Genomic DNA, 22218 nt, shown 5'->3' with positions numbered 1-22218 from the left:
TCTGCTCAGCATCTCCCTCAAATATGATCAAAAATCACTGTGTAGACAATCATCGGTACATGCTCTATTAATCCATGACACTTGCTGGACTGAGCCCATAGTTGATGGACTTAAAAGCTGATACCTCTGCATTCCTTATCATGTTGATACTGGTGCGATTAGGGTTAATGCCAGATTAGGCTTCTTTGAGTAGGGGTGGGGGAGTAGGTTAAAATTTGAAAAATCTGAAACCTGTCTCGAACGTGCCCACTGCCAGCTTCAATGGAGGAGGCTTGAAGGCGGGCAACTAACCTGCTCGTGAAAGACAGTTCAATCATTTAAATATGCTAATAAGGCTGCGTGCCTCAAATTTTAACAGACTTTTTAACATATAACGGCTGTGGGCTGGGTTTCCCAGGGCTCGGGAAACCCGGCAGCTGAAGGGAAGTGAAAACAACCGGATCCATCAGGTAAGTGCTTTTCCAGTGCTGCTTAAGGGTCAGGAGGAGCAGGTGTGCTTTCCCTCAAGCTAACCTGCTTCCCTCACTGTGATCGGCCTCCCGACCCATGATTTCGCCCACGACCCGCGATCTCTTCAACTGCCCGCCCCCCCCCCCATCTCTTCAAACCAACCTGCACCCACTCGCAATCGATCGATCCCTCCTTCCTCTTCACTCCCCAGCTGCGGCCTTCCAGCCCATGCCTTCCCGCCCGCGAGCCAGCCACCCTCTCAATCTGGCTGGCTGCCAGCCGGGAAACGGAGAAAAAATAAATATATAAATTTGCCAGGACCAACGTGTTGCAGTTCTGGGTTTCCCAGCTGCTACGACTCCCTGTAATTATTGGAATAATATTGGAGACAAGTTCCACAACTTGCACTCACCTGCAGGAGGCTATGTGACGGTGAATGGTTTTTACAGCAGAACCAAACTATGCAGCCATTGGTCAAATCCTGAACATATCTACCATTGCTTGGGATCAGGTTTTAAAACCTCTCCAGTTAGTGGATTCTGCTGCTGCTTCTCTCATTATTCACAGTTCAGCGGAACCTGGTAATTACAAGTCAATCAAATTCCGTGGCAGATGATTGAACTGTAATGCACTTTGTGCCAGGTAAATACAAGTTTTAAAACATGCACTATTATTAATGTTCAACTGGGTGGGGGGGGGAGCAATGACGAAAGAGCTGTTTGGATAATAAAGATTCTGCAGCATGCATGATCATTTTCTAAATCATACGCTGTACTTACGGAATAGGTGTCGCTATGAGCAGCATCATCTCTCCTTTGGTTCTGATAGGGAAAAAAATGGATGTTATATATTTAACAACACTGTTTTATGAAGTTAATGGTTTGCATCCAGCAAATTAAATTTACATAGCTCCAAGTGATCAAATTATCTCTCAGGCTGCCAACTCCCTGGCTACCATTTGGAGAACTTCAGCACTTGCCTGTTTCAGGCAGCTGGCCCCTTTAAATATGCATATCGGGGTTCTAGCATTCCGATTTGTTATTTTTGATTGGAACTGGTCGTAGCGTGCACCACAGGTGATAGAGCCAGAGGTGCCCAGCAAAGGGTAAGTTTGAAATTAATTTTGTGCTGCCCTATGACCCTACCCTCTGCAATAGTGACCAATCCCTGCACTTATTTTGCTGCTGGCTGGGGCTGCCTTGCAGCCTTCCGGACTTGATATTGAGTTCAACAACTTCAGATCGTAACCTCGGCCCCTATTATATTTTTTATCCACACTTTTTTGGTTTGTGACATTTCCCCTTTTTTTTCTCTCTCCCACATGGCAGCTGTCTTTCACTCTGCCAGCGTGTTTCACACTTCATTTCGAGCCATTGTCTTGTTTCTTTACCTATCCTATTACTATCTTGTCTCACCCTGAATATCTCTTAATGTCTCTTCTTTCATCCCCTCCTCCATTTCCCAGCCCCCAAACTGCCTTTTGTTTCATTTCCTGCCTTTTCTCTCAGTTCTGAAGAAGGGTTTCGACCCAAAACGTTGACTCTATTTCTCTCTCCACGGATGTTGCCTGGCCTGCTGAGTTTTTCCAGCATTTTCTGTTATGTGGGGCTGCCTGGCTAGCCTTAATACAGCGAGCTGCAAGCCAGTTTGGCTCCCGCAGGTCACCGGCTTGACGTAAATGAGGCCAGGGCCTCAAAGTCGCGGTCGCCTCTGCCACAAGTGCGGCTGGCCGGCATGCTCCATCGGTCAAGCACCCAAAAGTCAAAGTTGGCCCCTTCGAGGCTGCAAATCAAGTGTTCAGTATTTCTCATCAGTCATCATTAATCAAAGAAAATCTGGTGCTTACTGTTTACCTAGTTGTCCTCAGCTTTATTTATAATTTTGTACACCTTGAGATTATATTCAGTTCTGATCAAGGTGATCGGTAAAGAATGTGCTTCTTCTACCCTTCCCTTCCGCTTGAAACATTATAGTAAGCACTGCTTTGGATTAATAAATTAACAGATACATTAGGGCTGCTGCATTTAAAATTGGACCATTTTGTAACATTGGGACTACATAATCCACACATTGATTTTCTTTTTTTGTAAAGAAAAATCAACACTTAGCACTGTTTATGCTGTCTCTTTATAGACAGCATATGTACACTGATTTAATGATACAAGGCAGTACAAAAGATATTCAGACCTATTGTTAGTAAAGAAACATGTTGCAGGCCCCCAGATGTGTGTGACATGCACTCACTCCCCTGTGGTTTGTGGTTAGATGGGGATTGGCCATGCACCACTTAGTACTACTTTGTGTAGAATGTCTTCTTTATAAATTTTCTACTCTGGTTCAACACTACGAACAATCAAGAATTTACCAATGGAAAGAGCTGAAGATGAAAGGATGGCTAACAGTGTGAAACTCTGTGACTTAACTGCTCCCATTAACCATCTGTACTAATGTTTTAAAATTGGTTTTCACATATATCTTTGAAACCTGGAGGTTTTCTATATCACCCTTCATCTCCTCTGGCACTGAACAAAAATCTCTTTCTTCCTTTCAGGTAGCAAGAATTGTGAGCTTCAACAACTCTTGCATGATAGCCTATATCCTGATCTATTGCCCTCTTCACTTGCTTCCAACCTCATCTCTCTTTCTAATCTCACCCCTTGCCCAGTTTTCACTATCTTTGATCCAAATGATCCATCCTCCGTTTCATCCACCTGCACCCCCACCTCAACGAATGCCTGCTCGATACGATGCTGAACTCTTCTGCTGCCTTTACCTTCAGACCTCTGGAGGCTTCCCCTTTCTCCTGTCTTCAGCCTCCCTGATCCACCTGGATCCCTCCCTCTGGCCTCCAACCCTATCTTGATCTTTTTTATTGAGAACTGTCAGTGTGATAGCAGCTGTTTGTCCACTCACTCACTAATCTATTTCCCTCTGAATTTTGGCCGGGATTTCTGCCCCCACTCGCTTTCCAGTGCCCCTCATTGAAAGTAGACATCTTTGAAAATTGGGTGATGTCAGGCTTAACTGCGATATCCCGCGTGGTGGAATAACCTGTCTAAAGCCACTCTGAGCTCGCAGATAAATATTGGCTACTTAGGCAAAATAGCAGATGGTACCGAATATGCCAGCAAAGAGCCAATGCTTTCTTTGAAAGCAGTTCAATTTCTGTGTACAAATAAGAACTGCCAGTGAATGAACCATTTCCATTGTAAATCTTCAACAGAGGTTTTCTGGATGGTGGAACCTTTGTTGCTGTGGAATAATATTTTTTTTAAATCCCATTGCACTGGCCCTCAAAAGCTCTTCTTTTTTGGAGGCATTAGTGGTCAGTGTGTTACATAGAAGATGGGAGTAGGCCATTCGACCCCTTGAGCCTGCTCCACCATTCAATGAGATCATGGCTGATCATCCAAATTCAGTACCCTGTCCCTGCCTTCTGCCCATATCCCTTGATCCCTTTAGCCTTAAGAAATATATCCAACTCCTTTTTGAATATATTTAATGAATTGGCCTCCACTTGCTTCTGTGGTAGAGAATTCCACAGGTTCACCACTCTCTCGGTGAAGAAATTCCTCCTCATCTCTGTCCTAAATGGCTTAACCCTTATCCTTAGACTGTGACCCCTGGTTCTGAACTCCCCGGCCATCGGGAACATCCTTTCTGCATCTAGTCTGTCTAGTCCTGTTAGAATTTTATAAGTTTCATTCTTCTAAACTCCAGCAAGTATAAGCCCAATCGACCCAATCTCTCCTCGTATGTCATTCCTGCCATCCCAGGTATCAGCCTGGCGAATCTTCGCTGCACTCCCTCCATGGCAAGAACAACCTTCCTCAGATAAGGTGACCAAAACTGCACACAATACTCAGTGTGGTCTCACCAAGGCCCTGTACAACTGCAGCAAGACATCCTTGTTCCTGTACTCGAACCCTCTCGCTACGAAGGCCAACATACCATTTGCCGCCTTAACCGCCTGCTACACCTGCATGCTTACCTTCAGCGACTGGTGCACAAGGACACCCAGGTCTCGTTGCACTTCCCCTTCTCCCAATCTATTGCCGTTCAGATAATAATCTGCCTTCCTGTTTTTGCCTCCCAAAATAGATAACCTCGCATTTATCCACGTTATATTGCATCTGCCATACTTCTGCCCAATCACCCAACCTGTCCAAATCATACTGGAGTTTCTCGGCATCCTCCTCACAGCACACATGCCCACCCAGCTTTATGTCGTCTGCAAACTTGGAGATATTACATCTAGTTCCCTCGTCTAGATCATTAATATGTATTATGAATAACTGGGGTCTTAGCACCGATCCCTGCGGTACCCCACTAGTCACTGCCTGCCACTCGGAAAAAGACCCATTTATTCCAACTCTTTGTTTCCTGTCTGCCAACCAGTTCTCTATCCAAGTCAGTACCTTGCCCCCAATCCTTGTTGCATTTGGCTCCCATCTAGGCCAGCAATTCTAGTTTGTTACAGGATCTTAATGGACCAAAGGGAGATCTAAGAACTCCAAGAACCAGATCTTTCCCTTCAAGAGGGTTTACAGTGATAATTACTGCTTCCATTGCTGGAATCTTGTGAAGGAACCAATAATCATCTCTAACCTCTCCTTGAAGGATTTGTTTCACAATACAGCTTAAAACCTGGGAAGGCCTAGTCTGCAAATACATACATCAGATCTATATTCTATTCCTTGCTGGCACCCAAGTGCTCCAGTAACTGAATATTTAACTGGGAGGCAATGTGATTATTATACTATTAATTCCTTATTGAATCCACATGATTTTTCATGTAATTTGCTCTTGGCAGAGGCTTTTTTTGTGCTTTGCAACATTTTCAGAACAGGACGACATGCGTCATGAATATGGAAATAAATATTGTACAGTAATGTTATGCAAGTTCATAGAAATGATACACTGGAGTTATTTTTGAAATTCAATTTTTGCAACACATCAAGTTGCTGACATAACTTGCTGTAACTGTGCAAAGATCCCTAAAATGTATTGTAGAATGTTTAGACAATTTATATATAGAAATTGAACATGGAACACTTAACCCTCTTCTGTCTCCTAATGAGTATTCGTTATAGTCTTGTGTAAATAACAATTATAGATAACTCTTAAGTATCCCAGAAATTGTTATCCTAACATTTAACAATATTGCTGTTAATGTTCCTGTTAAATTTCTATTTTGTGTGCCTTTCTTTGGAATCATTTATTGTTTTACAAAAGAGAGGTTAAAACAAAATACCCGTTTCGCTCCAATTCCTGCCTCTGTGTCCTGGTTCCTTTTGTTAAAATTGAGGCCTGAATATTCGTCTTGCTCTTTCTTCCGCAGGCGCTGTAAAAATGATAGACGTTCTTATTACTCTCACACTAAATCGTCCCAAATGTAATAAAATCTATTATCTCATAGGTTCAGGTCAACCATGTTCATCATCTAAATATTATCCTCAGTGTCATGTTACTCCATTGATTTTGTTAAAACATAATTGAGACTCAAGTAACCCAGGTGAGAAAGTTAAATAAATCTAAGGATATGCTTTACTGCAAAGTGAGCAAAGACTGTGGGACTCCTGGAGAGGCAGTCTCACCCGACTTAAAACACCAATGTGGTATCAACCTTGACTTAAAAAGTTTTCAGCAGATCACTTGGATCTCTTGAGTTTTTTTAAACTTACCTGGAGTTGATGCAAGTCTTTAGTGAGGGTGAACACTCCAACACGTGTTTTCAAAACTTCTAAAATTTAATGACCATGATGGGATTCCTGTTCATGGTTATAAACAGGCTCTCAGTGGAGAGAGAAACAGAGTTAATGTTTCAGAAACTGAAACGTTAACTCTGTTTCTCTCTCCACGGATGCTGCCAGGCCTGCTGAGTTTTTTCCAGCGTTTTCTGTTATTTCGGATTTCCAGCATCCGCAGTATTTTGCTATTGTATACAGGCTCTCTTCTGGGTGGCAGAATTCCAATCATCGATAGACAGAATAAATGGACTCTAAAGTTAATGGCCTTCAGCAGGCAGGTTTTCAGAAACCAGACTTTGTCTTGCTCGGGTTTGTATAAATGTGGCAGGGTTATTTTTGTATATATTTGCAAAATTTCTGCTTTTAAATTACCTATAGATTTGTGCATCCCTTGAGAAAGATAACAATATTTTTTAACAATTATATAATCCATGCTTGCAGTAAGGTTACATTGTGATGTGATTGGGAAATTTACACTTTGAAAATGAGTTTGATGGAGAGAGAGCACTGTGCTTCATCTCTGCATTTTAACAGCAATCCAACCAAAGCATGTAACAAATGCTGAACTGAAGGAGCCAGCGGCTGCAAGAGCAGATATAAGAACACGACACTCCCATCACCCTTGTCGGGGAAGAGCACAGTGGGAAGGTATGTGCTCTGCTCGTTGTGTGTTGTGACATGGCCGGTACATTTTGAATACATTTATGACGTGGCTGCACACAGCAAGCAGAGCAATTCTCCCCCTTATCCCCCTGGTGTGCTTCATTGACTGGCTCTTTGAATTTGTATTTCTTTATTCTTTTCTAGAATTATATTTCTCTTTCTGGAAAAATTTCAGCTACCTTTCAAAATGATTTAGCTCTGCATTTTCCTGCAGGAAGGAAATACAGAGCATGATTTTTGCTATGACAAAGAATTACAAAATGTGGTTGTGTATCATAAACTGAACAGTTGAATGCAGGGCTTTACATAAATTCAGTCTCGGTGGAAAAAAAGGCCATAATAAATTCAGCTAAGAGTCTTGGAGAGAACTGGGTGGTACAGAGGGATAGCACACCATCTTTTTACCTCTGTGGCTGGATTTGGATTCAGTGCCACAGTGATGTGAAAGTGTAATTCCTCTGCTGGCTGTAAAGAATGAAATGAATTTCAGCAGCCCCAGTTCCTTGAGAGTGCCCTTAATTTGATACAAATTCACACACTCACTCACAGAATGGCTTGTAAAGAGGCCTTTGGGGTAATTTTAGACTTCTGCCTGAAACGGGTGCAAAGTCGGCGGAGCAGCTGTGCCGCTCGCCCAAGCTGAGAAACATTTTCATCATCACTTTGCTTCCTCCGGTTAAAGTGGAACCATTCCGCAATAACGAGTGGCTTCGGGCTCAGATGCTGTTTGGACTCTTGGACCAACTCCCCATATGTTTTGTCTTTAGGCTGGGCAGGAACAATCAAATTCTTAATTAATGTATCTGTTGCAGGTAACCAAAACTGCTCTCTTTTCAACATCTGTTGTTTGCCTCAAAATAAAAATGGACTTTCTACAAACTCACTCCAGCTAGACCCCATACGATACTTTTCAATTTTTCCAACTAATGCTGCCATGAGATAAAACAAATTGCAGTGATAAGGCGACAGTGACCATAATTTGGTGAGATTTAAGGTGGTCATGTAAAAAGACAAAGACGGCCCGGAAATAAGTGTTCTAAATTGGGGGAAGGCCGATTTTAATATGATAAGGCAGGATCTGGCCAAAGTGGACTGGGAGCAGCTACTTATAGGAAAATCCACATCAAAGCAGTGGGAGACTTTCAGAAGGGAAATAGAGTACAACGCCAACATGTTCCTGTAAAGGTCAAGGGTGGGACCAACAAGCAAAGGGAACCTTGGATGACAAGGGATATACAAAAATGCATTAGGGAAAAAAGGGGGGCTTTTGGCAGTTACTAAAGACGGAGGAAGCCCTAGAGGAGTATAAAAAGTGCAGGGGCATACTTAAAAAAGAAATTAGGAGGGCGAGGAGGGGCCATGAAATAACACTGGCGAGCAAAATAAAGGAAAACCCTAAGATGTTTTATAAGTATATTAAGGGCAAGAGGATAACCAGGGAAAGGGTAGGGCCCATTAGGGACCAAAGTGGCAATCTGTGTGTAGAGCCAGATGATGTAGGCGGGGTTTTAAATGAATTTTTTGCATCTGTGTTCACTATGGAGAAAGACGATGTAGACATAGAAATCGGGCAAGGGGACTGTGACATACTTGAACATATTAGCATCGAGAGGGAGGAGGTACTAGCGGTTTTAGCAGGCCAAAAAGTGGATAAATCCCCAGGCCCGGACGAGATGTATCCCAGGCTGTTGTGTGAGGCAAAGGAGGAGATTGCAGGGGCTCTGACACAAATTTTCAGAACCTCTCTGGCCACAGGGGATGTACCAGAGGACTGGAGAACAGCTAACGTAGTACCATTATTCAAGAAGGGTAGCAGGGATAAACCAGGGAATTACATGCCAGTGAGCCTAACATCTGTGGTAGGGAAATTATTGGAAAAAATTCTGAGGGACAAAATTAGTCTCCACTTGGAGAGGCAAGGATTAATCGGGGATAGTCAGCATAGCTTTGTCAAGGGTAAATCATGTCTGACCAATCTGATTGAATTTTTCGAGGGGGTGACTAGGTGTGTGGATGAGGGAAATGCTGTGGATGTGGTTTACATGGATTTCAGTAAAGCTTTTGACAAAGTCCCGCATAGGAGACTGGTCAAGAAGGTAAGAGCCCATGGGATCCAGGGTGCCTTGGCGCGTTGGATCCTAAACTGGCTGAGTGGCAGGAGGCAGAGGGTGATGGTCGAAGGTTGCTTTTGTGACTGGAAGCCTGTGTCCAGTGGGGTACCTCAGGGATCGGTGCTGGGACCCTTGCTGTTTGTGATCTACATAAATGATTTGGATGAGAATGTAAAAGGTATGATCAGTAAGTTCGCAGATGACACGAAAATTGGTGGGGTGGTAAATTGCGAGGAGGAAAGCCTCAGGCTACAGGACGATATAAACGGGTTGGTCAGATGGGCGGAAAAGTGGCAAATGGAATTTAACCCTGAAAAGTGCGAGGTGATGCATTTTGGACGGACAAATAAGGCAGGGGAATACACAATGAGTGGTAGGACCCTAGGAAGTACAGAGGGACCTTGGTGTACATGTACATAGATCCCTTAAGGCAGCAGAACAGGTGGATAAGGTGGTTAAAAAGGCATATGGGATACTTGCCTTCATTAGCCGAGGCATAGAATATAAGAGCAGGGAGGTTATGATGGAGCTGTACAAAGCGCTGGTGAGGCCACAGCTGGAGTACTGTGTGCAGTTCTGGTCGCCTCACTATAGGAAGGATGTGATTGCTTTGGAGAGGGTGCAGAGAAGATTCACCAGGATGTTACCTGGGATGGAGCGCCTCAGCTATGAAGAAAGACTAAACAGGCTGGGGTTGTTTTCCTTGGAGCAAAGAAGGCTGAGGGGGGACCTGATTGAGGTGTACAAAATGATGAGGGGCATAGATAGGGTAGATAAAGAGGAACTTTTCCCCTTAGTAGGGGGGTCAATAACAAGGGGGCATAGATTCAAGGTAAGGGGCAGGAGGTTTAGAGGGGATTTGAGGAGGAACTTTTTCACCCAGAGGGTGGTTGGAATCTGGAACTCACTGCCTGAAAGGGTGGTAGAGGCAGGAACCCTCATAACATTCAAGAAGCATTTGGATGAGCACTTGAAATGCCATTGCATACAAGGCTATGGACCAAATGCTGGAAAATAGGATTAGACTGGAGAGGGATTGATGGTCGGCGCAGACACGATGGGCCGAAGGGCCTCTTTCTGTGCTGTATAACTCTATGACTCTATGGGCTAGAAATTCAGTTGAGCCACTTTTGGGGCGGTAAAGTCGGGCGGCCGCTGAAGTTTGCGCCCGGCGCAAAGTCGAGGCCACTTCGCCGATATTCAGTAGCATCGCCCTAAGAGGTTGCTGCAGCGCTAAAACTGGCGATGCACGACTATCTTTAGGCGCTAAGCCGGCGGTGCTGATCTATACCGCCGGGCGCAGTGCAGGTGCGGTGATTTCTTCATTGACGGCAGACACGCTGGCGCCGGCCATCTCTTAAAGGGGGGAAGGGTCGATTTTTTTTGGCTGCCACGCCCTGGACACTGCAGCCCTCCACCTAGGCCTGAACACTGCTGCTGCAACTCTTCACCGCCCAGGACGATGCAGAAGGCCCGGGAGAGAGCGCTGCGCTTCAGCGAGGGTGACCTGAGGCTGCTGGTTAGCGCAGTGGAGCGAAGACGCCATGTTTTGTTCCCTGACAGTGGCAAGAAGCCGGTGCCCAGCGTCTACCGCAAAGCCTGGAGGGAGGTCTCCAACAGGGTGACATCCAACAGTGTGGTTGCCAGGAATCCTGTACAATGCAGGAAAAAGTTCAACGACCTCACTCGGATTGTCAGGGTGAGTACCCTTTCCAGTGTCCTCCTCATCCTTGCATGTGCACCTCACATTATGGACAAAGGGACCTGAAAGCCCTAATGGCCAGCCCTCATCCAGCAGCTATGGGACTGGCATGAACATCAATTGCACATTCTGCACTTTACACACTGTCCAAGCTATTCGACCATGGGAGGCAGTGCAGATAAGATCAGGGCTACACAATGTCCAAGCTATTCCACCATGGGAGGCAGTGCAGACAAGATCAGGGCTACACACTGTACTTAGAGGCCGTCCTTTCTCTTGCAGGCCAAGCTGGCTAACAACAGGCGTAGCCAGATTGGGACCGGTGGAGGCCGACCTCAGCACCAAGAGCTCACCGACCTAGACCAGCGCGTGGAGCGCATTATGGGAGTCCGTGTGATTGGCCCCGTTGCCACTGGAGATGCCGACCCTGTTCTGGGCACCAATGGTAAGGACATCACCTTTTGGACCTCTCTCGTTCCACTTGCGCATCAGATCAACATCCTTTGCCACTGTCCGACCAATGCGGTGAATGGCACCACTCATGCCTCCCTCGCTGACGCCCTGTCCTCACTCTAAAGCTACTCTTGTGCCTTCCTGCTTTCAGATGGTGAGACGCCAGGTGAGGAGGCGGGCCTTGAAGCTGCCAGTGACAGCCCCTCGGAAGAGGAGGAGGAGGAAGAGGTAGCCGGCCCATCAGTGGCACCCTCAGCCGCAGCAGCCCATGGCGATGTAGGGGACATGTCTTCCCTGGAGGGGAGCCTGGGGGAAGGGCCGCAGGAGAGTGAAGTTCCTGGGCCCAGCGGCCTGCAGCAACGCGGGAGGGGTGGGGAAGCTCGGCGGCCTTCTCCCCAGAGGGTGAGTGCGGCCTCCAGTCCTGCGACGGTCAGTGCAGAGGAGGTGCGCCTCCTAGAGGAAATGGCCGTCAACTCGGAGCGCAGGCACACGGAGCTCATGGGGGTAGTGGCACGGATGCCTGACTCCATACAGTCACTGGCTTGGAGTGTGGAGGAATTCGGGGCAGCACAGTCGGCGAGTTCCCAAGTGCTCACTCGTGCCGTCCAGGCCCAGGCCAGGAGTCTGCAGGAATTCAGGGCAGCACAGTCGGCGAGTACCCAAGTGCTCACTCGTGCCGTCCAGACACTGGCTGGGAGTGTGGAGGAATTCGAGGCAGCACAGTCGGCGAATACCCAAGTGCTCACTCGTGCCGTCCAGACACTGGCTGGTCTTATGCGGTCACAGACCAGGGCAGCACGGGCACTAACTGGTGCCACACTGGCTGCATCAGCCAGGCATCGCCAGGGCACCCGCCGCCCTGCAGCAGCCCAGTGGGCTGTCCTTCAGCAGTTTGCTGCGCATGCTGCAGTGCTGGCCCGGGCGACTGCCACTGTATCAGGCGACCAGCGAGCGCCTGCCATCAACCAGCTTGCCCCCATTCCTGCAGCCGACACTGCCACTCCACCAGTGCAGCTGCCACCAGCTGCTGGACACACTGATGCCGCCCAGCCACAGCTGCAGCAGTCACCAGCCGGCCCCTCGAGGGCCAGAGCTCGTGCAGGCCGACCCCCAAGGGCATCTGCCGTCTCGCCATGTGCCCCTCAGGAGCCTTCCCCCCCCCCCCCAGCCTTGCTGCAGCCACTGGGCTCCAATTGAGGAGGAGCAGCAGGGCGGGCAGGGGCCGCACAAGTATGCGCAAGGCATCGCCCTCGTGGGCCAAAAAGTAGAAGGTGTGGGCAAATGTGTTGTTTTTATGAAGGCCGAGGATGACGGTCTTTTTTGTTTCACTGTTCTGTTAATCCTCTCCAGGTTGTGGGAGCGAGTTATGTGTCTGACTGTTTTTGGGGGTTTTTTTCTGTTTCTGTTTGTCATGTGGGAAGGGCACAGAGTTTGTGGAATAAACAATTTTCTTTAATCAGATTGTCCATGTTTGAACTTTGAAGTTTTTGTTGCCTTGACCGGCTGAGGGCTTGCGGAGCGGCTGCATTCATGTTCTTTCATTGGCACAAGCCATTCCCTGAGAGGGGGCCTAGAACCTACGTTCAATAAGCCGCCGACGGGCGGCCCTTGGACCTTGTGCCTCCCTCCTGTGCTGGTCCTCCTCCTCCTGCTCCTCCTCCTGAGGTGGTGCTCCAATCTGTGGTGGCAATGCCTGAGTCCTGCGGATAGCCAGGTTGTGCAGCATGCAGCAAACGACCACGAAATGGGAGACTCGCTCCGGCGAATACTGCAGGGCTCCGCCGGAACGATCCAGGCAGCGGAACCGTTGCTTCAGGACGCCGATTGTTTGTTCGATGATGTTCCTGGTCGCTTGATGGCTCTCGTTGTATGCCTCTTCAGCAGGGGTCCTGGGCGCGCGGAGTGGGGTCATGAGCCAGGTACACAAAGGATAGCCTTTGTCCCCGATAAGCCATCCTCGTGGCTGAGGCTGTGCCTGGAACATGTCAGCCACAGTAGTCTGTCGCAGGATGAAGGCATCGTGGCTGCTGCCTGGAAAGCGGGCATTGACAGCTAGGATGAGCTGCCTGTGGTCACACACCAGCTGTACGTTGAGGGAATGGTAGCCCTTCCGGTTGCGGTAATCCTCGGCATTCTCCACAGGTGCCCGCAAAGCCACATGCGTGCAGTCAATGGCGCCCTGCACCATGGGGAAGCGCACTATTCTTCCAAATCCCATTGCACGCTGTTGCTGCTTGTCCAGGGTCATGGGGAAGGAGATGAACTGACGTCTCCTTCTGAAAAGGGCATTGGTCACCTGGCGGATGCAGCAATGCACGGCGAACTGGGAGATGTTAGCAATGTCCCCAGCAGTGGATTGGAAGGAGCCGGTGGCATAGAAGTTGAGAGCCACCGTCACCTTCACTGCCACCGACAGAGACGTCCTGCACCTCAGCTGTGGCTGCAGATCTCTCCGAAGCAGCTGGCAGATCTCTGTGACCACCTCCCTTCGGAATCGCAGCCTCCTAACACACTGGTCGTCAGACATGTTGAGATAGGAGAACTGCTGGCGGTAGACCCTGGGTGGGTAAGGCCTCCCTTGGCAACGCCTGTTGCCCCCTCTCCGTCTAGCCAGGGCTCGCACTCTCTCACGGCGTCTGTGAGCCCTTTGGATGTAATTGTGAAAGCCTGCGTTGACACCCATTGCAGCCCCCATAATATGCTGGCAAACAATGAGATATGAATGAAGGCAAAGACAATTGCAAAGCTGTGGCCTGAAGCCAGAAGTACCTGTCCTAGTGTTGGGCCAAAGCAGTAAGCTCTCTACCTTGGTCTCTCTCCAAAGATCCGTATCACAAGAATGAGTGCTGCAAAATGGCAGCCTTTTATAGTGCAGGTGAAGTGCCCTTTAATTTGCGCTCCCCGCGGCCCGCATCGGCTGAGCATCGTTCCACTCAACAGTCGCGAGGGCCGCCAGGCGCACAATGGGCCGGCGCGACTGAAGTTCCGGTTGGGGGCGCACAAAGGGCGTTGCACGAGGAAATGACGTCATGATCTGCGCGCGCAGCTGAGCGCGTGCAAAGACTTTGCGCCGGCGCAAAATGTCTACTGAAGTTGGGGCGAGGCGCAGATCGCGCTGCGCCCGGGCGCTAAGCGCCTAGCGCTCGACATCTACTCCTCCTAAGGCGCTAACGGCTGGCGCAACCAACTGAATTTCTAGCCCTATGACTCTAAGGTTGATCACTGCCTAAGTAAAAAAGTTGTCCAAATTTGACCTTAACATATTGCCCGTTATCCTGGTCACCAACTGTTGCATCTGATAGTTGTTGTGGCAATGTAACTGGTACTTTTATTTCAGACTCGCTAACATTCTTTCTAGACATAGCATTCAATAAAAGATGAGACCCTGGAGTGCAGTTGCTACAAAACACTTGCTCCCATTAGTGAGCCCTCTAGTGTTCATTTACCAATATGCAAGTACAATACATATCAGAGTAAACTCAGATGACTGAGACAACACCACTGGAAGGTTTTACCTGCGGCATAGTATGAAGACACATGCTCATATATTCAGGGTTTAGTGCCTACGGTGATTGGGTTGCAGAGAGACTGCAGTTACTATTCCAGTTCCTCATTTTTAACTGTTGGAACCATCATTTGATGGGGAATGGTTTGTGCCATGCAGTGGTTAAGAGGATGCTCACAATCCATGTGTACAATTTGCAGTGAGTTGTGCTGCTCAACATGCCACTTGAGAGTTTTCCTGGTGCCTGCACTCTGTCTACCAAGGGCGTGCCAGCTGTTTAATGACTTTCCTCATTAACAGTAGGTAAACAGAGACTCTTTAGGGTTGAATTAACTCCAAGATGACACGGCTGGCCACGACCGATTGGAACGGAGTTTGCTGGGTTTGTATAAATGAGGTGTGTCCCTATAGGAGCGTGTGCGCACATCAGGCAAAGGAAAATTACTTGTGGACTTAACAGTCTCCAAACCAAATTGCTGACAAGTGTTGTCATTGATTTCTGCATCAGACACCCAGCTAACCAAACAAAAGTGAAGTCACTTAGTGGATGCAAGTCCAGATCACAAAACCGCCCGTAATTCAACACTAATTTGCACCAAACTGCCAGCACCATTCAGCATAGCTCATGTGGGAAACAGATTTGTCACACTGGTAGCAGATGCTCCCCTATGTCATAACATTATTGGAGCAGTGGAGATTTAATTGAGGTTGTTAAAATTATTAAGGGTTTTGATAGAGTGAACAGGGAAGAACTATTTCTATTGGTTGGTGAATCACTGATGAGAGGCCATCAATTTAAAATTGGCATTAAAAAAAAGTAGGAGAAATTTCTTTAGACGGAGGGCAGTTGGAGGATGGAACACTTTGCCACAGGGAATGGTTGAGACTGAGACCATTGCATCTTTTAAAGAAAGACTTGCATTTATATAGCGCCTTTCACGACCACCAAACATCCCAAAGCGCTTTACAGCCAGTGATGTATTTTTGAAGTGTAGTCACTGTTGTAATGTAGGAAACGCAGCAGCCAATTTGCACACGGCAAGCTCCCACAAACAGCAACTTGGTAATGACCAGATAATCTGTTTGTTATGTTGATTGAGGGAAAATTAGATAAATATTTGAGGAAGATACAAGGACAGGGCAGTGCGATTGGTTTTGGAGCGATCCAGACATGATGAACTAACTTTAAAAAAAAAAGTTTTAAAACTAATCAATAACCAATCTGGAATTGAGGATATTATTTCCTTATTTAACATTGCACATGTCTTGTGCTTTCTAATCAAAAGAATGCAAACCATGTGTCTTGAATCCTGATTTGCAACATATTTCTTTACTGTTGCAGTCTAGATTGCTCCAAATATTTTTACTCTGTGACTTGTCTGATTTGAAAGAACTACCTCAGCTGCAGACTAATACTGGTAAGATTAGGAAAACCGCTTTTAATCTTAGGAAGCCAGACATTCTTGCTGGAAGATGCCGCTTACTAAACTGAAGAGATTTATGACTGCTTAAAAAAAAAAAATGTCTTTACACACAGTGAACTACATCCCTGGTGCTATAACGGAGAACACTGCAACTATAGGGGGTGGTTTACACCTAAAAAGGAGGTGATTGTGGGACCAAAATCACGTGGCAGATTAACCCACCAATTTACCGCTGACTGACCGGCCGTTCCGATTTTTGGGCGCACCTCGATTTTAGGTGGCCAAAGTTCCTGCCGGAAACAGGCAAGAACCTCATTAATATGTGCAAATAGAGGTCAAAAGATGAAATGAACACCCAGGTGTAATTTTTGTCTCTACCTTCGTTGCTGTCGCCAGTTCCTCAACCCACCCACAAACCATTGGCGGCATAGGTCAGGAGGTGGCCATATCCAGTGGTATTTAAAGGGATCTTTGCTGCAGTAAGGGAAAGCTGGAAACCAGTCTGGCGCTCAGTGTAGGGTTCCCAAACCTCCTGCTTTGGGCGGGAGTCTACCAGAACGGGCACTTGGTCTCCTGAGCACTACTGCTGGTGATGGGAGAAACGGTTCTTGAGTACATGGTTCGCACATGCGCAGTGCCCTGGCTGTCGTGGCTTGCAGCCAAGTCTGAGCCCTGCTGGTCCCCCACTATTTGGAATGCACTACTTCATTGCCGGTTGTGAGGATGGTGGCATCGGGGCCAACGAAAATCACCTGGAAACTCCGTGAGTCCAGAGAAAGCAACTGGGGAAGGGGGAGAGAGAGAGAGAGCGCGCGAGAGAACAGCACAAACTGGGGGTGGGAGAGAGAGAGAGAGAAAGAAACAGAATCTGGAGGAGGGAGAGAGGGAAAACAACACAAACTGCGAAAGGGAAAGAGAGCAACACAAATGGTGGGAGGGAGAAACAAACTGCTGGAGGGTGAGCGAGAAAGCAAAACAAACCGGGGAAGGGAGAGAGCAACAGAAACTGGGAGGGATGGAGAAAAAGAGAGCGCAGCACAAACTGGGGAGGAAGGAAGAGAGAGAGAGGGAGAACAATACAAACTGCAAGGGAGAGTTCATGTTGGCCTGTGATGTGCACTGTTGTATAATGTGTTTTGTGACAGGAGTCAGGCAGCTTTGGTGCTTTTCCGAGGACTGAGCTTCAGTGCTGGGCTGTGGGCATCAGTGAATTGAATTCGGTTTAGTTTTGGTTTTATTTATTATTTTTATAACTTGCTGTGTACTGCAAAAAGTCATAAAATTGTACAAAAACTTTAGTTAGAAATTACTTATATCGATGATGACTGTTGAATCAGTAGAATTTATAACATAAGACGTAGGAGCAGGAGTAGGTCATTTGGCCCCTCGAGCCTGCTCCGCCATTCAATAAGATCATGGCTGATCTGATGTTGGCCTCCACTCCACTTCCCTGCCCACTCCCCATGTTTACTTGGTGTTTCTCATTGCGGTTGATACTGTAGAAACGTCACAAGTAATTTTTAATTGAACATTACTTATCCTTAAATCTTTCTATTGTGTTCTTTCTTTGATTTATAAATTGTTATTAATTAATTTCACTAAAACAAAAAGTCAAATTTTATTCGGGGCTTGGTGATACTAAGGAACATAAGAATTAGAAGCAGGAGTAGGCCATTCGGCCCCTCGAGCCTGCTCCGCCATTCAATAAGATCATGGCTGATCTTCGACCTCAACTCCACTTTCCCGCCTGATCTCCATATCGCTTAATTCCTCGAGTCCAAAAATCTATCGATCTCAGCCTTGAATATACTCAACGACTGAGCATCCACAGCACTTTGGGGCAGAGAATTCCAAAGATTCGCAAGCCTCTGAGTGAAGAAATTCCTCCTCATCTTAGGATAAGGGATCGGCCTTTTAAGACTGAGACTATGGCCTAAACATTGGCCACGTTAGCGCCTCCCGTTATCGCCTCCGGGGGGCACTAATGACTTACCGACCGGGCGCGGCAAAATGAACGACTCCCACTAAATTGGCCGAGCGGTTTGCAGCGACGGTAACACATTGCGCCACGATCTCCTGCGCCCGGAGAGCGCGACGTCATTGTCCTGAGTAGTGCCCCGGACCCAAACTTCGGTTCCACCCCCTGCAGCATCGCCGGGTAACAACACTGACTGCTGTAGGAGGTGTTGTTCGGGAGGCCGGGCGCTTCGAGAGCGCAAGTTAAAGGGGATGTTGGCGCAGTAAGTAGAAAAATTGTTGCAATGCATGATTTAAATTTTTTTCCATTTTTCTTCGGCCGCGATTGATCAGCCCGGCACTCTGCTGGAGTGCATGGGGCTGATCGGGCCGGATCGCAGCAGTCATCGAGGACCAGTTAACTGGTCCCAATGCAGAGCCTGCAGCGATGGCCTTTCCCTTTAAGGGAGGGAAGTTGGCCCGGGTCGTGGCAGCGCTGCACAGAACATTGTGCAGCACTGCACCTCCCCCGTCCTGCCTGTGTCCTTTAGCGCTCCAGGAAGGAAGTGGAGTGCTTGATTTAGCGCTCCACTTCCTTCCTGGAGCGCTAACGCCGAATTTCGCAGACGTCGCCAGTGATTAGCGCCTGGCGCTAATTCTCAACTTTTTAAATTTTAGCGTCCAACCGGGGCAGTACTGAATTTCTAGCCCAAAGCCCCCTTGTTCTAGACTCTCCAGCCAGGGGAAACAACCTCTCAGCATCTACCCTGTCAATCCCCCTCAAAATACAGTATGTTTCAATGAGATCACCTCTCATTCTTCTAAACTCCAGAGTGTATAGGCTCAATCTTTCCTCATATAGGACAACCCTCCCATCCCAGGAAAGGTAAATGCAAAAACATTTACAAACAGTGGGCAAATGTCATGTTATTACTCATCACATGAGCGGTGTCACGTGATCAAATGTCATGTATACCTCCACATGCTTGTGTATTTTGAGCCTTAAGGACTTCCAATATTTATCTCCATGCTGCGGTAGGTGCTGCCACTAATAACAACAACTTGTATTTATATAGTGCCTTTAACATAGTAAAAAGTCCTATCTATAGCCACCTAGGATTTTCAAAGAGGTGGCTATAGCGATAGTGGATGCATTGGGTGTCACTTTCCAAAATTCCATAGATTCTGGAACGGTTCCCACGGATTGGAAGGTAGCAAATGTAACCCCACTATTTAAGAAAGGAAGGAGAGAGAAAACGGGGAACTACAGACCAGTTAGCCTGACATCGGTAGCAGGGAAAATGCTAGAATTTATTATTAAGGACGTGGTAACAGGGCACTTAGAAAATAATAATAGGATTGGGCAGAGTCAACATGGATTTATGAAAGGGAAATCGTGTTTGACGAATCTGTCAGAGTTTTTTGAGGTTGTAACGAGCAGAATAGATAAGGGGGAACCAGTGGATGTAATGTATTTAGATTTTCAGAAGGCATTTGATAAGGTGCCACACAAGAGGTTATTAAACAAAATTAGGGCTCATGGGATTGGGGGTAATATACTAGGATGGATTGAGGATTGGTTAACGGACAAAAAACAGAGAGTAGGAATAAACGGGTCATTTTCAGGTTGGCAGGCTGTAACTAGTGGGGTACCGCAAGGGTCAGTGCTTAGGCCTCAGCTATTCACAATCTACATCAATGATTTGGACGAGGGGACCAAATGTAACATATCCAAAAGCAAAATACTGCGGATGAGGGAAATCTGAAATAAAAACAGAAAATGCTGGAAATAGACAGCAGGTCAGGCAGCATCTGTAGAGAGAGAAACAGTTGACGTTTCAGGTCGATGACCCTTCATCAGGACTGCCAGTTCTGACGAAGGGTCATCGACCTGAAATGTTAACTCTGTTTCTCTCTACAGATGCTGCCTGACCTGCTGAGCATTTCCAGCATTTTCTGTAATATATCCAAGTTTGCTGATGATACAAAGCTAGGTGGGAATGTAAGTTATGAGAAGGATGCAAAGAGGCTTCAAGGGGATATAGACAGGCTAAGTGAGTGGGTAAGAACATGGCAAATGGAATATAATGTGGAGAAATGTGAAGTTATCCACTTTGGTAGGAAATCAGAGTATTTTTTAAATGGTGAGAGATTGGGAAATGTTGGTGTTCAGGGGGACCTGGGTGTCCTTGTACACAAATCACTGAAAGTTAACATGCAGGTACAGCAAGCAATTAAGAAAGCAAATGGTATGTTGGCCTTTATTACAAGAGGATTTGAGTATAAGAGTAAAGACGTCTTACTGCAATTATAGAGGGCCTTGTTGAGACCACACCTGGAGTATTGTGTACAGTTTTGGTGGTCTTACCTAAGAAAGGATATACTTGCCATAGAGTGCAACAAAGGTTCACCAGACTGGTTCTTGGGATGGGGGGATTGTCCTATGAGGAGAGATTGAGTAGACTAGGCCTATATTCTCTGGAGTTTAGAAGAATGAGAGGTGAGCTCATTGAAACATACAAAATTCTTACAGGGCTTGACAGGGTAGATGCAGGGAGGATGTTTTCCCTGGCTGGGAAGTCTAGAACCAGGGGTCACAGTTTCAGAATAAGGGGTTGGCCATTTAGGACTGAGATGAGGAGAAATTGCTTCACTCAGATGTTGGTAAATCTTTGGAATTCTCTACCCCAGAGGACTGTGGAGGCTCAGTCATTGAGTATATTCAAGACAGAGATCAATAGATTTTTGGCTATTAAGGGAATCAAGGGATATGGGGATAGTGCAGGAAAGTGGAGATGAGGTAGAAGATTAGCCATGATCTTATTGAATGGTGGAGCAGGCTCCAGGGGCCGAATGGCCTATTCCTGCTCCTATTTCTTATGTTCTTAAGATGCTTCACAGGATTGTTATCAAACAAAATTTGACACTGAACTACATAAGGAGATATTAGGGCAGATGACCAAATGCTTGGTCAAAGAGGTAGGTTTTAAGGAGTGTCTTAAAGGAGGAAAGAGAGGTAGAGGGTTAGGGAGGGAATTCCAAAACTTAGGGCCTTTGCAGCTGAAGATACGTGCACCAATGACGGAGCAATTAAAATTGGGGATGCGCAAAAGGTCAGAATTGGAGGAGCGCCGATATCGCAGAGGGTTGTAGGGTTGGAGGAGGTTACAGAGATAGGGAGGGGCCAGGCCATAGAGGGATTTGAAAACAATTATGAGAATTTTAAAACCGAGGCGTTGCTTAACCTGGAGCCAATGTAGGTCAGCGAGCACAAGAGTGATGGGTGATTGGGGCTTGGTGCGAATTAGGACACGGGCAGCAGAGTTTTGGATGACCTCAAGTTTACGGAGGGTGGAAGATGGGAGGCCAGCCAGGAGTGTGTTGGAATCGTCAAGTCTAGTGGTAATAAAGGCATGGATGAGGGATTCAGCAGCTGATGAGCTGAAGCAGGGGTAGAGTCAGACGATTTTATGGAGGTGGAAATAGGTGGTCTTAGTGATGGCATGGATATGTGGTCAGAAGCTCATCTTGGGGTCAAATACTACACCAAGGTTGCGAATAGTCTGGTTCAATTGCCAGGGAGAGGGATGGAGTTGGTGGCTTGGGAACAGAGTTAGCGGTGGGGACTGAAGACAATGGCTTCAGTTTCCCAATATTTATTTGGAGGAAATTTCTGCTCATCCAGTACTGGATGTCAGATTAGCAGTCTGACAATTTAGAGACCGTGGCGGGGTCGGGATTGGTGGTGGTGAGGTAGAGCTGAGTGTCATCAGCGTACGTGTAGAAACTGACGCTGTGCTATCCAATGATGTCGCTGAGGGGCTGCATGCAGATGAGAATATAAACTGCTACTCCTGATGCTTCCACCCTCCTCTTTAAGATGCTGCCATAGGCTCATCAAAATCAGCTACCCTGCTGGATTTCCCAACCTCCCAATTGGTGAGCTGCCTATAAGGAGCACAATTAGCACTGGCAGCTCACTGACGGCTTGTTAATGATGCCCGACCATGAAAATTGGTCAGGCCTCCCAGTGACTGCATGAGGTGGACATCCTGCTCAATATTCCCCCAAAACAATAAACGGCCCCATAGTTTCAACCGTTATGAAGCTCCTTTGTAAGTTCTAATGCTTTCTGTCATACAGAATTATATTTTCTGTCAAATTTGAATGCCGAGCTCATTGAAGAATTAGAGAAATATACAGA

At 46.9% G+C, this 22218-nt stretch overlaps 1 protein-coding gene across 3 annotated transcripts in view; it reads right to left on the bottom strand.

The window, feature by feature from the left end:
• The window catches only part of cd247 (CD247 molecule), a 154683-nt gene that overhangs the window by 6224 nt on the left and 126241 nt on the right, over positions 1–22218 (bottom strand). For all 3 annotated transcript variants that reach the window (XM_086006871.1, XM_086006872.1, XM_086006873.1), the window contains exons 4-5: positions 5705–5794; positions 1230–1271 (exon numbers count right to left, since the gene is read on the bottom strand). In XM_086006871.1, coding sequence (XP_085862997.1) covers positions 1230–1271; positions 5705–5794 — 132 coding nt within the window. The remainder of the gene's footprint in view (positions 1–1229; positions 1272–5704; positions 5795–22218) is intronic.

This window comes from Somniosus microcephalus, chromosome 14 (assembly GCF_052327205.1).
Source record: "Somniosus microcephalus isolate GS21.2 chromosome 14, FLI_Smic_1.0, whole genome shotgun sequence".
In the NCBI taxonomy this organism is placed as follows: domain Eukaryota; kingdom Metazoa; phylum Chordata; class Chondrichthyes; order Squaliformes; family Somniosidae; genus Somniosus; species Somniosus microcephalus.
The sequence above is the reverse complement of the archived record's forward strand: the minus strand, read 5'-3'. Positions and strand labels throughout refer to the sequence as shown.